At 37.7% G+C, this 16,568-nt stretch overlaps 1 protein-coding gene across 1 annotated transcript; it reads left to right on the top strand.

Moving 5' to 3' along the window:
* Positions 1-422: 422 nt before the first annotated feature.
* LOC141361716 (uncharacterized) lies at positions 423-15,520 on the top strand. The gene is made up of 6 exons (XM_073863410.1): positions 423-730; positions 822-1,578; positions 7,672-8,840; positions 11,121-11,796; positions 13,011-14,003; positions 14,565-15,520. The coding sequence occupies exons 1-6, from the start codon at positions 692-694 to the stop codon at positions 14,735-14,737; spliced, it is 3,807 nt and encodes a 1,268-aa protein (XP_073719511.1). The 5' UTR covers positions 423-691; the 3' UTR covers positions 14,738-15,520.
* Positions 15,521-16,568: the final 1,048 nt, after the last annotated feature.

A 16,568-nucleotide genomic window follows, 5' to 3' on the forward strand; every position in this document is an offset into this window, starting at 1 on the left:
AACTTAAAAAATACGGCGTTTTTTTTAATTTCCTGAAAAATAATGGTTTTGGAGATACGGGGATCCCGCCCGACAGCGGCGAAATTGTAGATGGGACATTTGTAAAAAAAAAAAAATTCCCCCTCTGTCTGAGCCCCATCCCGCCAATCGGGCCCTAGGCACGTGCCTAGTTTGCCTTTGGGTTAATCCGGCTCTGCGTGTAGGCACAGTGTTTGAATTAACAGTGAATATCTACATATATTTTAATATTTGGTGCAGATCATAACACTGTTTATCTTATATTGTGTACACTCTTACTCACTGTAAACCCTACTGACACACCAGAAACAACAGAGCCGTAAATCTGCCTCCAGATCTGCAGCCTCCTCATACTCACTTGTAAAGCAGTGAGCGTCTTCTGTCTCCAGTACAGCAGGAGGCGCTGCAGCTCTTTAGTCCGCAAATAAACGCACTAAAGAAAGAAAGAGCGCGCGTGTGATGTGTTTGTGTATCCTCAGTGTTTTTCTCTCTTGCGTGTTTCACTGAGTGTAAACAGAGTTTTGTCTCTGTGTATTTAAGTGTTGAGACGACGTTGATGTTGAGATGCGCTGTGCTGTAAATGAGTAGGAACTGATCTGTCCGTGCTGGATATATTGATGATTTCATTACAGAAATCTCTCAGCTGAAGAAAGAGGTGGCGTTACTGGAGACAATGCTGAGGTCAAGAGAAGATTTAGCAATGAAACGAGAGGTTTGTACAGCTTAAACATCATTTATCTAAATCAGACAACATCAAATCATTTCTAATCTTACGGTCTGTGTGTGTTGTGTTGTGTTGTCAGGATGTGGATTGTTGTGAATCTTCAGTGTATGTGACTGATGATGGGAGTCTGGATTCAGTGTGGATGAGCAGAGATCAGAGCCGCACACCACAGACACTGCTGGACTCTAAACTCTCTGAAGAGAAATCCAGACACACACAAGACTCCGATCTCAGTCTGACTTTACTCTGTTATACTGAGTCAAAGCTCACAGACACTCAGGACACTACAGTGTGTGACAGTAAACAGAGCTTACAGGAGGATCAAACCTCAACAGAGTCTCTGGATTCTGTCTGTAACGCTGGAGAACAGCAGCAGACCAAACTGAAGATGTGTTCAGTTAAAATCATTGACTGCACCAACCTCATGATGAAGATTAAAGCTGAACCCACAGAAATCAAAACTGAACCCACAGAAATCAAAACTGAACCCACAGAAATCAAAACTGAACCCACAGAAATCAAAACTGAACTCACAGAAATCAAAACTGAACCGACAGAAATCAAAACTGAACCAACAGAAATCAAAACTGAACCCACAGAAATCAAAACTGAACCCACAGAAATCAAAACTGAACCCACAGAAATCAAAACTGAACTCACAGAAATCAAAACTGAACCAACAGAAATCAAAACTGAACTCACAGAAATCAAAACTGAACTCACAGAAATCAAAACTGAACTCACAGAAATCAAAACTGAACTCACAGAAATCAAAACTGAACCCACAGAAGAGGAAGATCGCACTGATTATGAAGATGATGACTTTATTTCATCAGGTATGTCTCCTTAATTATTGTTGTGTTTTTAACATTTTTAACTGGGAGCACCTATTTTGGGTTTTCAGCACTGATCTATTGAGAGTGAGGAGCTGTCGTCATCGTACAGAGCCCCTCCCCCTTTCCGCCATGTTGGCAGGATTCCGGCGGCAGAACATGATTGTTTACGTGTGTTCTTAGCTCCGTAGTAGGGTAGTTTTTCGCAATTCTACACTGTTTTACCATGCCCCGCAGTTACTGCTGCGTTAAAAACTGCTCCAGTACCTCACACGATACATATGGAAGACATACGAACAGTGGAATACCGTTTTTAGGTTACCGAAATGAAGACACCATTATGCATAACAAAGACATCTCAAACAATGGCATATTTGCATTAAAAATGTCATAATTGAACGAATGACACTTGCAATTGTCATAAACATGCATAAAACCTCATTTATATTCATGACATGTCATGTCATAAATAATTATGAAAGTTTTATGTCAGTCTTATGCACAGCCCTTCTAGTAAAGTGTTACCCACACGGTTAATGGCTCTAATCTTTAATCATTTACATCTTGCAATCACACATATAACTACCATAGGCACTTTGCAGCCCCAACACAAAAACCTGGTAAAGTTACAACAGTGGTATTGGGCTAAAATCAAATTACAACTAAATACCTAAATATTCTACATCACAACATGTTGGAAACGTTTGTGTACATTGGACATCTCGTGTTTAGAAACCGTTGCACTTAATTACTTTGTCATTTTGGTCAAGAAGTGTCTGCTAAATGCAATGTAATTAAAATACACTAAACGCATGTGAAGAAACTTAAGTTACCTTTGCCAGTACAACGCTGTTTGTGAGCTTGTTCCTGTAAGGTCCCTTTCTTTAGCCTTATCTTTTTGCATTGCTTTATTCCTTTTCTTTATCGTATTTGTAGATCGTCTCTGTCCTGCCGAAATGATAAATTAAGAGCTTTGGAAGTCGCGCCTCTGTGAAGTTGCCTCTGGCAACCGACAGCGTCTCCTACCATCATGGCCGACCGGCTCAGACTCCGCCCAAATCGGCACGTGACTCCTCACTCTCAATATAAATGACTGGATTGCGCATGACGTCACAACTGTGAAGCCACCGCGCCGCCATGTTGGTATAACCAAACATTCTATTAAATCAATGGACGCGATCAGATTTTAATGATAAAACATCACTTTAATAGTCTTCGTTTTTATATCTGAAGTTACCCTGTACATTTTTACAACACAAACGTCCTAAGCATGTACATAGTTACTTACTGAAAGTTGTACATTGTAGTTTTTAATCAGTTATTATACATTAATCTCCATTACTGTATAAGATCAGCAGACAGACCGCAGCATATTAAGTATTAAAGTCGCCATGAAACGGAAGTAGCGATTGCCTTATTTTCCAGAATGCAGCAGACACACTCACCTTAACGGTTTTTTAGAAATCCATTTTCCTGCCCGATTAAAACATAAACATTGCAAATAACACCAGAAATAACAGTTAATTTACGTACACATATCATAATATATTATCTTGCGTGACTGATACGCTGTAAAGCGGGTGAATTTAAAACATGATTTTGAATGGAAGTCAATGACACTCTCTGCCGGTTGGGTATACCAAGATGGCGGCTCGAACTCTGCGCCGGCTTCACCTCACGCTGTTACGTTAAGCGTTCTATGCGCAATCCAGTCATTTATATAGATCAGTGGTTTTCAGTCACAAACTCACTGGCCCTCATTTATCATACTTGCGTAGAAACGGGCGTATATGTTGGCGTAAGATTATGCTTACACTCCTCTCACCGCCTGATTTATGAAGCTGTGCGTACCTCTGAAATTCAGGTGTAAGCAACATCTGCCCTTCATAAATGCCGCGGCTGAAAACGATCGTCATTAGAATAACACGCCCATATAAATTCAAGTCTCCACCTCCCCCACGCCCTCATTTTACGACAATGACACATGGAAGACGGCAAAGAAGACAAACCGGGGAAGTGGAAAGAAACAAAATTGTTTTATTTGGGAGTTTAAAGAGCGGGATTAAAGACACATTAATAATTGCATGACATTTTGTAATATGTATTATTATTTTTAGCATTAATGACGCTTAATTGATATTTAGAAGAATAATTATTTATTCTTATTCTTATTATCATTATTATTTACTGTTGCCTACATCTAAATTATATGTCTGCTTAATGGTTCGGTTAAGTTTTTTAAAAATAATATTTTAAAATGTAGTAACTTTTGTAGTGTGTTTTTCTGTATTTACATACAGTTGTTTTTTAGCTAAGATCCAGTTTGATATGGAGCTCCGGATATAATTCAAATTAACAATTTGTTTCCACGACATCCACGTTTTACTAGGCTAATTCATAATTTGAAGTAATGATAATTGTAATAGTAATTACGAAATATTATAATAATTAATTTCAAGGAACAAACTGTTGAATTTTGGGAACAAATTTTATATTTATGGCCATACTTAGACTAAATAAGAAAAAGAAGTGTCCATAATGTAGCATAAAAGATAATTCGTGGTCATGATTTTGTCCGCAGGTCATCATGATCGGATTTATGGCTCCATTCAACACAAGCATTTTACCTTACCTATTCATGTGTAGCTTTTTATTTATCATCGAATGGTATGTAACTAGCTTACCCTTTTGATGCATTATTACCATGTTTTCGTAGCACATCCTTGTGCTTTCTTGCAATGTTCCGCTTCAGATTCCAGGATGAATATTTGCTGACTTTTACAGTCTCTCCGCAGTCCCTTTCAATTTTTTTCCTGTCCAATCTTAATTTTCATTTTTACTTTAGATTTATGTATAAGGCTTGAATTCCATAACTTATTGCTAGACACTTTTACATATTCTCGAACTAGCAAATTATCAAAGGGCGTTCTGGGTTCAAGGAGCGGTGCTGAGCGAGCGGAATTTTCAGAAAAAGGCGCTCTGATGGTATTACTGCACCCCTCAACACTCCGATCCGCTCACGTGCTCTTCCCTGAAACGGCTCGCAACTTAAGGAATACATATGCATACAAATCAAATGCTTTGGTAAAGTCACACAAATTAAATATTGAAGTTCATGTTGCAAAAAAAACCCACTTAAGTTTATAAATACTGTTGTTGTTGTTGTTGTTGTGTTACAGTGGGTCATAATATATCATATACTATTTTAGTTTGTCAGTGCGTTTTGTTGTGTTAGGAATTTTTTTCTGTGCATTTCCTAACTCAAAACGTGCGTACACCACTTCCTGAGCAGGAGTAGGATTTGAGCGTGCCGTACGCCAACGTCCATATTGATAAATCTCAAGTCACCGTGGTTTTGGGTGTACGCCAGGTGTACGCTGGAAATTTGGTGTACGAACTTTTGATAAATGAGGGCCACTGAGTTTAGGATATCTTTAATGCTTATTGAGCAACAGGTATGTAGGCTTAAAGGGTTGGTTCACCCTAAAATAATAATTTGATCATAAATCACTTACCTCTGTGTCGTTCTAAACCCCCAAGTGGTCCGATTGTCTTGCAATTGTAGATATTTTTGATGAAGTCCGAGAGGCTTCTTTCTGTCCAAATGACTTCAGTTAGTTTCAAAATTCCCCAGAAAATAATGAAGGGTGTGCTCTTAAACAGGAAATAATATATAGAATTATTTGTGCATCTTTGAATAACTGTAAGAATATTTCCTTTAAATATAATTTTTGTCATATAAAGTTTTAAAGCTCACGTAACACACGCTGTTTCTGCATTTCTGATGTTAATCTGGAAAAAAAAACACTCCACTACAAACAATTACACAAAGGAAATAGACAGCATTTGCATACACACTGAGTGCGTTTACATGCACAGAATAAGCAGATTACTATCAAAAATCTGCTTATTATAGAAAAGTGTTTCCATGCGTTTACATGCAAATCAATAATCTGGCTATGCAGACAACTGCGCTTACATGGGACTTGATGAATTCAAGAAGTTTTCTCGCTGGCTGTGACTTCACCACCTATAGTACATAATAGTTGATCAAAAAGCCGACGGCAAATATCTGTCTAAAGCTATATTGTTGTATCTCTTCTCGGGTCTACAGAACCTGTAAATGTAACATGAGCTTCTATTTTAACAGTTTCTCTGCCAACTGCTTTAGTCGAGCGGAGACTTTTATACGTTACTTTGTGCTTACTTCTGCGTATGATGTTTATCTTTCATACGTGGAGATTAGGGCAGTGCAAAAATATCGATACAGCTAACTATCGTGATAGTTAGCCGTGTCGATATTTTGATATCTACTATCGATATTTTAAAACCCATCAAATCCCTCTGTGTGCGTCTAACGACCTCCTCCGCCACTGCTGTAGTTGTCACTGTCCAGTTGTCTGGACATGATTGTATCATATCGTGACCCATGTACCGTGATACGTATTGTATCGGGAGGCCCTTGCCAATACCCAGCCCTAGCGTAGATCACGTTATCAGTTTATTAAGCATAATTGGCGTAAGACTGTGCATGTAAACGCAGTCACTGTAGTTTTCTCTTCCTTAATTTTTAATTCTTCCAAGAACAAAACGCCGTGGAGCATTTTCGTCACCCTAATGTTTGATTCCTGTTTTTTTGCTTGTTCTAAACTTTGTTTGCAATGGTGGATTGGCTACTTTTCTTCACTTATCCTAATTTTTTTATTTACTGTAAATGTTGCACATCAGTGATGCCCTGACGGCCTGGTAGAGTAATAATTTTATCAAACAAATATAGCTGCAAGCAGCAATACCGGGGTCAAGCCGAAAAGGGCACAAAAGGATGTAAAATTGAGATTGGATTAGCAGATTGAAGAACCTAGGTAAACCTAATAATTTTAGATGAAAAAACAAAAAAGTTATTTTTGTTGATAATCTAAGTTCTTGTCTACTGCAATTGTCCTTCTGTTATTGACAATCAGGGAACATTAGAGCACTGAAGGACATGTTTGTGGTGTTTGCAGTGGCAAAACATGGGTCACATCATGTTATAACAAGTTTAATTAGTCAAAAGAGACCATCCCCGTGTCTCTACGATGTTCTGATGCAGAGATATTGCTTTTGCAAAAACGGGTGATAAGGTATTCTCAATGGTTGCTAGGGAGTGAATTGGCAACCACCAGTGATTATAGTCAAAGCCATGAAAGGAATAACCCATGATGACTCATGGTTTTAGATGTGTTGTTGCAGTAGTTTTAGGCAAAAATACCATATTCTATCTCAAAACCAGTAGGTGGCACAATGAAAAAATTGTGCATGCAACATCAAGTCATGATTGCGTTACATATAGCTAGTTTTATGACTATACACTTTAGTTTAGTTAAGAAACAGTTGTATGACCATAAGGCTGGCTTGTTATCAAAGGTTTTGTTCAATTATAAGGCCATCTAGTGGTGCAAGCATACAATTTTTTTGTGTAGCCTCAGAATGTGCTCATGCATCAGCGTATCAAATCTGGTGAAAAAATATATTTTAGTTACAACCATTTGTGTGTAAAAAAACACAAAATTTGAAGCTAATTGTTCGTTTTTTGCAATTTTCAGCCATTTCTGATGAAAATTTTAATATAACGCCAATAGAACTTTTTGTTCAGAAGGTAAGGTAAGTTTCTTCCTATGGTGTTTTCGAGTCGATCGGAAAAACGCTCGCGGAGATATTCGTGTATGTTTTAAGTAAGACGAATCCTGGCATGTTTGGTATCGTTGGACTCGGCAACTATTCAAAACTCCAAGGAATCAAGTCCAGTGAAAATACGTCATTCACAGCCAAAGTTATAGGCGTATAAAAAATTTGTCTGTCCACTAGGTGGCGCTGCAACGAAACTGTGCATGCACCCTCAGTTCTTCACTGGCATCTCACATACCAAGTTTCGTGTCAATAGGTCTAAGTTTTGCAAAGATACAGCCTAAAATCTGTTTTTTTGCGCTCTACATAAAATTTGTTGACGCGCTATACGACAACGGATTGGTTTATCAAAATTCTTTTAATAACTTTTTGCCGTGAGGGCAAATTTATTTGTTTCAATAAGACAATTTATTTGTTTCATGTTTCTTTCAGATGTGAAGAGCGATTCATGTTTGGATATAGAAATAACGTCCTCAACATCAAAAGGGCGACTGACAGCACAAACTCTTTCCTGCATCACCTGTGGAAAGACATTCAGCTCACAGAGACATTTAGAGAGACATGAGAGAAAACACACAGAACAGAAACTCTTCACCAGATCTGAGATCAGCTTTACTACCTTACAAGAGAAGAAACTTCATTCAGAAGACCACAGAGAGAAGAAGAAGAAGAAGCAGTTTCACTGTGAGCAGTGTGGGAAGATTTGTCTCTCTTCCTCTGATCTAAATGTTCACATGAGGACACACACTGGTGAAAAGCCTTTCAACTGCACTGAATGTGGAAAATACTTCACAACCAAACAATATCTTAAAGTTCATCAGAGAGTTCACACAGGAGAAAAACCTTACGAGTGTCCTCACTGTGAGAAGAGATTTAGGTATAAATATAATCTGAAGAGACATGTGCGTTCACACACCAATGAGAGACCGTATCAGTGCAGTGAATGTGACAAAACCTTTAGGGATTTACGTTCATTAAAATCACACCAGAATACTCACATTCAAGAGAAACTCTATCAGTGTTCACACTGTGATGAATGTTACGGTCATAAATATCAGCTGATAACCCATCAGAGAATTCACACTGGAGAGAAACCTTACGTCTGCGCTCATTGTGGAAAGAGCTTCACTAATTCATCTAAATTCAGAGTCCATCAGAGAGTTCATACTGGAGAGAAACCTTACGCCTGCGTTCATTGTGGAAAGAGATTCACTAGTTCATCTAATGTAAGAGTTCATGAGAGAGTTCATACTGGAGAGAAACCTTATCACTGTAGTGTCTGTGGGAAGAGTTTTAGTGTAAAGCATACATTATTAAAGCACAAGAGAATTCATACAGGTGAAAAACCTTTCAAATGCTCTCAGTGTGACAAGACGTTTGCTTGTTCAAGTAGCTTAATAAACCACAAAAGAGTTCATACTGGAGAGAAACCTTATTACTGTAGTGTCTGTGGAAAGAGTTTTAGTCAACAGTCACCCTTACTAAGGCACCAGAGAATTCATACAGGTGAAAAACCTTTCAAATGCTCTCAGTGTGACAAGACGTTTGCTCAGTCAGATCACTTCAAATCTCATCAGAGAGTTCATACTGGAGAGAAACCTTAAAGGAACAGTATGTAAGAAATTTATATCAATTAATCATAAAACAGCCCTGATATGTCACTAGACATTAATAATTAATTTTCATTTCAAATATTTATATCACTGACATCAGTGGCCTGGCAAGGATATTGTCATTTAAAAAGTGGAGTTGCAGTCCTCAACTGATGTTTATGTTGTCATTTTGCGTATTGGCCACTAGTTGTGTGATTGCAGTACCAGTTTTGGCCACAATCCTACATACTGTTCTTTTAACACTGTAATGTTTGTGGGAAGATTTTTAGCCAACAGTGAAACTAACATAAAGGTCACGTTTTCCTAATCCTATTTTTTAAACCCTAGTTAGTTTGTAATGTTGCTATAATAGCATAAATAATACTTGTAAAATGATAAAGCTGCCAGGCGATATATTTTCTTTAACATAATTCGCCTTTCAAAGCTTACAGCGAACGGCCGGTTTGGACTACAGACCTCTACTTCCTGTTTTAATGACTACAATAGAACAGTTTTTGACTAAACCTGCCCACAGGAATATGTCAGTCACCAGCTAAGCTAACGGCAAGCTAATCAGCCTGTTTTGAGGACAGTGAAAACAGGGGCCTGTTCTTTGTACGTTGCTTATTACATCCGAGATCAAATGACACATCCGAGATGTTTAGATCTCGCTAATTATGATCTCGCTTATTTGGTTCTTTGAACACCACTGCTGTTGATGATTAGTATGGCAGGATTGAATTATCTGCGATCACTGCGCGTTCGTGCACTGCAAGAAAAGTCAATACATATCGATAGTAGAAACACTGATCAGCAACGCTGTGATTGGCCAGTTGTTACAATGGCCAAGAAAACACCCATTTTTTAACCCCTGCAGTCTGAGAGCTATTGATGGAAGGTTGTGAATTTTTATGTGACTGAATTTAAAACCACAGTTAAAGCTACTTTAGTACATAAATCACCATAAATAATGAAACATTTTCTGTAAAAATATAACCTTGATATCTTTACTATGCTTGTCAAATATTGAAATTAATGGTTGTAATTAAAATTTGATGCTCCTAAAGTACTTTAAGTCTCTTTTAAAAACAGTTAAATGCTATTTTGTATGTTTGTAACAGCAACTTAAAAAGCAGAATAAAAAAACACAGGTGGTGGTCCTGCATCCTCATGTGATGTGCTGGCAGGAGTGATGTCTTTAAACTGATTGATTGTGCAGATCATCTCTGGAGGCAGCTGCTCTCGTAAACCCACAGCCAACGCAACAATTTCATTTCTGATAAATAAAATTCGAATTGTAGTGTACTATTGTGTTTTTCTCTGTTTTGTGCAGTTGTAGATAATACACCAACACGTTCAGCAGTTCTCAAGAATGTGTTAAATGAAGTATGATGTGCCGTAAGGGAATGTAAATGTTATTCTACATCAAAAGATTATAAAGTGCAACTGTTTCTGAGCAATGCACAGGACAGTAGAGAAATCCTCTCAGATGACAGTCCTTTAGAGAAACTATATGCAAGTGGTTAAATAAGTTTACTTCAGTTGCATTATTCTTAACTGATTTCTGACTATATTAGCAATATTAGCAGTATTCCACCTTAAAGGAATAGTCTAGTCATTTTCAATATTAAACCATGTTATTACCTTAACTAAGAAGAGTTGATGCAGAGGGAGAAGGGGAGCGGACTTTTCAGGCGAGATCTCCATCTGTTTTTTCAGTGTAATTTAGTCTTTGTATGTAATCTCAGTCTTGTTTTGTAATTCTCATAGTTATAAATGCCTTTTTGTATCTTCTTTTAACGTTTTGAATAAAAAAAAACTTGTATAGCAGTGAGCGTCTTCTGTCTCCAGTACAGCAGGCGGCGCTGCAGCTCTTTAGTCAGCAAATAAACTCACTAAAGAAAGAAAGAAAGAGCGCGCGGATAGGTGGCGGTATTGCACCTTAACGTTGGATGCCACCCGCCATAAAACATAAGAAGAAGAAGAAAGAGCGCGCGTGTGATGTGTTTGTGTATCCTCCGTGTTTTTCTCTCTTGTGTGTTTCATTGAGTGTAAAAAGTGTTGAGACGACGTTGATGTTGAGATGCGGTGTGCTGTAAATCAGTAGGAACTGATCTGTTCATGCTGGATATATTGATGATTTCATTACAGAAATCTCTCAGCTGAAGAAAGAGGAGATTTACCAATGGATCGAGAGGTTTGTACAGCTTAAACATAATTAACTGAATCACACAACATCAAATAATTTCTAAATCTTACTGTCTGTGTGTGTTGTGTTTTCAGGATGTGGATTGTTGTGAATCTTCAGTGTATGTGACTGATGATGGGAGTCTGGATTCAGTGTGGATGAGCAGAGATCAGAGCCGCACACCACAGACACTGCTGGACTCTAAACTCTCTGAAGAGAAATCCAGACACACACAGAACTCCGATCTCAGTCTGACTTTACTCTGTTATACTGAGTCAAAGCTCACAGACACTCAGGACACTACAGTGTGTGACAGTAAACAGAGCTTACAGGAGGATCAAACCTCCACAGAGTCTCTGGATTCTGTCTGTAACGCTGGAGAACAGCAGCAGATCCTGCAGACCAAACTGAAGATGTGTTCAGTTAAACTCATCGACTGCACAAACCTCATGATGAAGATTAAAACTGAACCCACAGAAATCAAAACTGAACCTACAGAAATCAAAACTAAACACACAGAAATCAAAACTGAACCTACAGAAATCAAAACTGAACCCACAGAAATCAAAACTGAACCCACAGAAATCAAAACTGAACCCACAGAAATCAAAACTGAACCCACAGAAATCAAAACTGAACTCACAGAAATCAAAACTGAACTCACAGAAATCAAAACTGAACTCACAGAAATCAAAACTGAACCTAAAGAAATCAAAACTGAACCCACAGAAGAGGAAGATCGCACTGATTATGAAGATGATGACTTTATTTCATCAGGTATGTCTCCTTAATTATTGTTGTGTTTTTAACATTTTTAACTGGGAGCACCTATTTTGGGTATAGTACATAATAGTGGATCAAAAAGCCGATCTGTCTAAAGCTATATTGTTGTATCTCTTCTCGGGTTTACAGAACCTGTAGATGTAACATGAGCTTCTATTTTAACAGTTTCTCTGCCAACTGCTTTAGTCGAGCGGAGACTTTAATACATTACTTTGCGCTTACTTCCGAGTGTGACCTTTATCTTTCATACACGGAGATTAGGGATGTGCAAAAATATCGATACAGCTAACTATCGTTATAGTTAGCTGTATCGATAGAGTATCGATATTTGGATCTCTACTATCGATATTATAAACCCATCAAATCCCTCTGTGTGCGTCAAACGACCTCCTCCGCCACTGCTGTAGTTGTCACTGTCCAGTTGTCTGGACATGATTGTATCGTATCGTGACCCATGTATCGTGATGCGTATTGTATCGGGAGGCCCTTGCCAATACCCAGCCCTAGCATATATCACGTTATCAGTTAATTAAGCATAATTGGCGTAAGACTGTGCATGTAAACGCACTCACTGTCGTTTTCTCTTCTTTTATTTTTAATTCTTCCAAGAACAAAACGCCGTGGAGCATTTTCGTCACCCTAAGGTTTGATTCCTGTTTTTTTGCTTGTTCTAAACTTTGTTTGCAATGGTGGATTGGCTACTTTTCTTCACTTATCCTAATTTTTTTATTTACTGTAAATGTTGCACATCAGTGATGCCCTGACGGCCTGGTAGAGTAATAATTTAATTAAACAATAATTTGTATTGCGTATGTGTCGGAACACGGTCAATACTTTGAAAGCTCCGTAGACATGTGCGCCAAACGCGGGATAAAGGTACACATCGCCTTCGTGTAGCACGCCCCCTTGTCACGTACTTGATGTAGGCACGGATACAATGATGTTTCCGGAAAAGTGGATCATGGAGACATTTTAATCGTTCACGATATCGTCATATCGCTCACCCATATCCATTTATTCGCAACACACGCTCCGGACCCTCGCTTTAAATATCCCATCACTAACAATGACCCAGCTGTAATAACAGGACTGACACCTGACTTCTGTCTTATGTGTGAATCTAGAAAAAGATACAGAATATCAATTCTTCATCCTTCTTTGTGTAAATAAGAGTGAAATACAATTTATTTGTTTCATGTTTCTTTCAGGTGTGAAGAGTGATTCATGTTTGGATATAGAAATAAAGTCCTCAACGTCAAAAGAGCGACTGACAGCACAAACTCTTTCCTGCATCACCTGTGAAAAGACATTTAGCTCACAGAGACATTTAGAGAGACATGAGAGAAAACACAAAGAACAGAAACTCTTCACCAGATCTGAGATCAGCTTTACTACCTTACAAGAGAAGAAACTTCATTCAGAAGACCACAGAGAGAAGAAGAAGAAGAAGAAGCAGTTTCACTGTGAGCAGTGTGGGAGGATTTGTCTCTCTTCCTCTGATCTAAATGTTCACATGAGGACACACAGTGATAAAAAGCCTTTCAACTGCACCGAATGTGGAAAATACTTCACAACCAAACACAATCTTAAAGTTCATCAGAGAATTCACACTGGAGAAAAACCTTACAAGTGTCCTCACTGTGATAAGAGATTTAGCTATAAACATAATCTGAAGAGACATGTGCGTTCACACACCAATGAGAGACCGTATCAGTGCAGTGAATGTGACAAAACCTTTAGGGATTCACGTTCATTAAAATCACACCAGAATACTCACATTGAAGAGAAACTCTATCAGTGTTCACACTGTGATAAACGTTTCTGTCATAAATATCAGCTGATAACCCATCAGATAGTTCACACTGGAGAGAAACCTTACGTCTGCACTCATTGTGGAAAGAGATTCACTAATTCATCTAATGTAAGAGCTCATGAGAGAGTTCATACTGGAGAGAAACCTCATCACTGTAGTGTCTGTGGGAAGAGTTTTAGTGTAAAGCATACATTACTAAATCACAAGAGACTTCATACAGGTGAAAAACCTTTCAAATGCTCTCAGTGTGACAAGACGTTTGCTCGTTCAAGTAGCTTAAAAAACCACGAAAGAGTTCACACTGGAGAGAAACCTTATCACTGTAGTCTCTGTGGGAAGAGTTTTAGTCAACTGTCACCCTTAATAAGGCACCAGAGAATTCATACAGGTGAAAAACCTTACAAATGCTCTCAGTGTGACAAGACGTTTGCTCAGTCAGATCACTTAAAATCTCATCAGAGAGTTCATACTGGAGAGAAACCATAAAGGAACAGTATGTAAGAAATTTATATCAATTAATCATAAAATGGCCCTGATATGTCACTAGACATTAAGAATTCATTTTCATTTCAAATATTTATATCACTGACATCAGTGGCCTGGCAAGGATATTGTCATTTAAAAAGTGGAGTTGCAGTCCTCAACTGATGTTTATGTTGTCATTTTGTGTATTGGCCACTAGTTGTGTGATTGCAATACCAGTTTTGGCCACAATCCTACATACTGTTCCTTTAACACTGTAATGTTTGTGGGAAAATTTTTAGTCAACAGCATGTGCCCCCTTGGTTTTTTTGAGCCAATGGATTTTCCATCCAAGCTCAAAATCAAATAAGTGTCCATTAATCTGTTATTTGACTTTTAATCTGTTTAATATGCACAATATTATACATTCTGTGCTGCATCCTTGTCACTTTTTGTTCATGTTACATTACTTTTATTCTGGCAGCAGCTGGCGCTGCAGTCAGCGCAGTTGCAGACGTCATCAGCGTCTGGGCACGCTCACCAGTTCTCTGCTGTTGCTGGCTATCTGAACAATTAAAACGTGTAAGAAACGCTCACAACATTTCCAAACCCCAGTACGGTAATGTGCAGTTCCTCTGTGTAGAAAATGTATGGTTTTAAATGTGACCGTCTCAACGTTATAAGTAGATATTCATCTTCTTGGCAAAACGCCAAAGTTCGCGCGTGCGGGGAATCTCACATGCTCACATATGAGGTAAAATTTTATGCAAAAATCCGTTCCTGTAATAATTTTATCTAAACATATTTTTTAAATCATTATTGAAGATTAAAACCAATCACGTGGCTATAGCTTATGTCATTTTTGTTGTTTATATACTTTGGATTTAAAATTACATTAATTTTATATGATAATGCAGTTGTTGTGCAAAATGCATTAATGACACAATTAAACAAGCCATTAAGACTTAAATTGGACTACAGACCTCTACTTCCTGTTTTAATGACTACAATAGAACAGTTTTTGACTAAACCCCGCCCACAAGAATATGTCAGTCGCCAGCTTAGCTAACAGCAAGCTAATCAGCCTGTTTTGAGGACAGTGAAAACAGCGCTTTAGAGATGAGTAAATTATGTGATTCCATACAGGTGAAAAACCTTTAAGTGTGACTAGACGTTTGCTCTGTCAAGTCACTTCCCTTCTGAAAAAAAAAACAATAAAACCTTTACAGAAATTCCTAATGGTTTCCATTAGCTTTTACCATTAAAACCACTACAAAATATCTTCCTTTAACTAATTAAACGTCTGACCGAACATCTTAAACTGTCAGTGCCTTAAAATTAGCAGTTTAGGTGCCAAGCTGTTAAAAAGTGTATGTGTGTATGTGTCCGGGAGCAAACAAACTGTTCATAATAGTGTTAATAAAATATGAAAAACAACATGAATTAACACATTTATCATTTTTATGTCTCATTTATCTCTTTTAAGAACTCGTTAATTTTATATTGTGTGCTATCATTAATTGTTCATTTAAGAAAGGAACTGTTCAGATTATTCAGTAAATTCTTTGTTCATTTTTACAATGATTACGTGTCCTGACTTCTGCTATAGGCCTATTCTCTCGGCTGGTAAATGAAAGTTTACATAATTATTCAGTATTTTGTCAGTCTTTTTATTCTTTCTAGGAAGGACCTGTTATTGCATTGAGATCATTTTGTCCAGATGCACAGCGTGATGTGGTAGCACAATAGAAAAGAACTGCAAGAGCTTGTAGAGAGGAGTAAAGACTGCTGAGGGGAACACCACTATTTGAGTATATGTTGCATAAATGGACAAGTTTGTCACACTTTCACTGCACAGATATCATATATTGTATAACAGGTTTCTTTTACTTTATTATTATGACAATCACAGTTGAATGTAATGTGGTGGTAAAAAAGAAAAAATGTCATTGTACAGGTAAATTTACAGATGAAAATAAGGCTTTATACTTCAACTGCACGTTTCATTTTCATATTCAAGAGAGAATAGTTTATCAGAAACAAAAAAATAACCATGGTTTTACTACAACTAAAAAAACCATCGTAACTGTAGTAACACAATTTTAAAATTCGTAGTTAAACCTTGACTAGTGTAGTAAAATCATGGTTTTGCTGATAGTAATCACTACACAAAAACCATGGTTACTACACTTTTACCATAATAAAACCATGTTTAATAAAGGAAGGTACCATAATGTGTGTTATTAATGGTTCAGTTCACTAAATTGCAGTTTAATTGTCTCGTGTAGGCAGTGTTTGAATCAACAATGAATATCTACATATATTTTAATATTTGGTGCAGATCATTACACTGTTTATCTTATATTGTGTACACTCTCACACACTGTACACTTTACTGACACACCAGAAACAACAGAGCCGTAAATCTGCCTCCAGATCTGCAGCCTCCTCATACTCACTTGTAAAGCAATGAGCGTCTTCTGTCTCCAGT

Source organism: Misgurnus anguillicaudatus, chromosome 24, assembly GCF_027580225.2.
Source record: "Misgurnus anguillicaudatus chromosome 24, ASM2758022v2, whole genome shotgun sequence".
Taxonomy (NCBI): Eukaryota; Metazoa; Chordata; class Actinopteri; order Cypriniformes; family Cobitidae; genus Misgurnus; species Misgurnus anguillicaudatus.

Bases quoted from the DNA above. Each gene is read 5' to 3' on its own strand.
- LOC141361716 (XM_073863410.1), top strand. From the start codon at position 692: ATGCTGAGGTCAAGAGAAGATTTAGCAATGAAACGAGAG. The intron at 1,579-7,671 runs GTATGTCTCCTT...TGTTTCTTTCAG, and splicing joins TGATGACTTTATTTCATCAG to ATGTGAAGAGCGATTCATGT. The intron at 11,797-13,010 runs GTATGTCTCCTT...TGTTTCTTTCAG, and splicing joins TGATGACTTTATTTCATCAG to GTGTGAAGAGTGATTCATGT.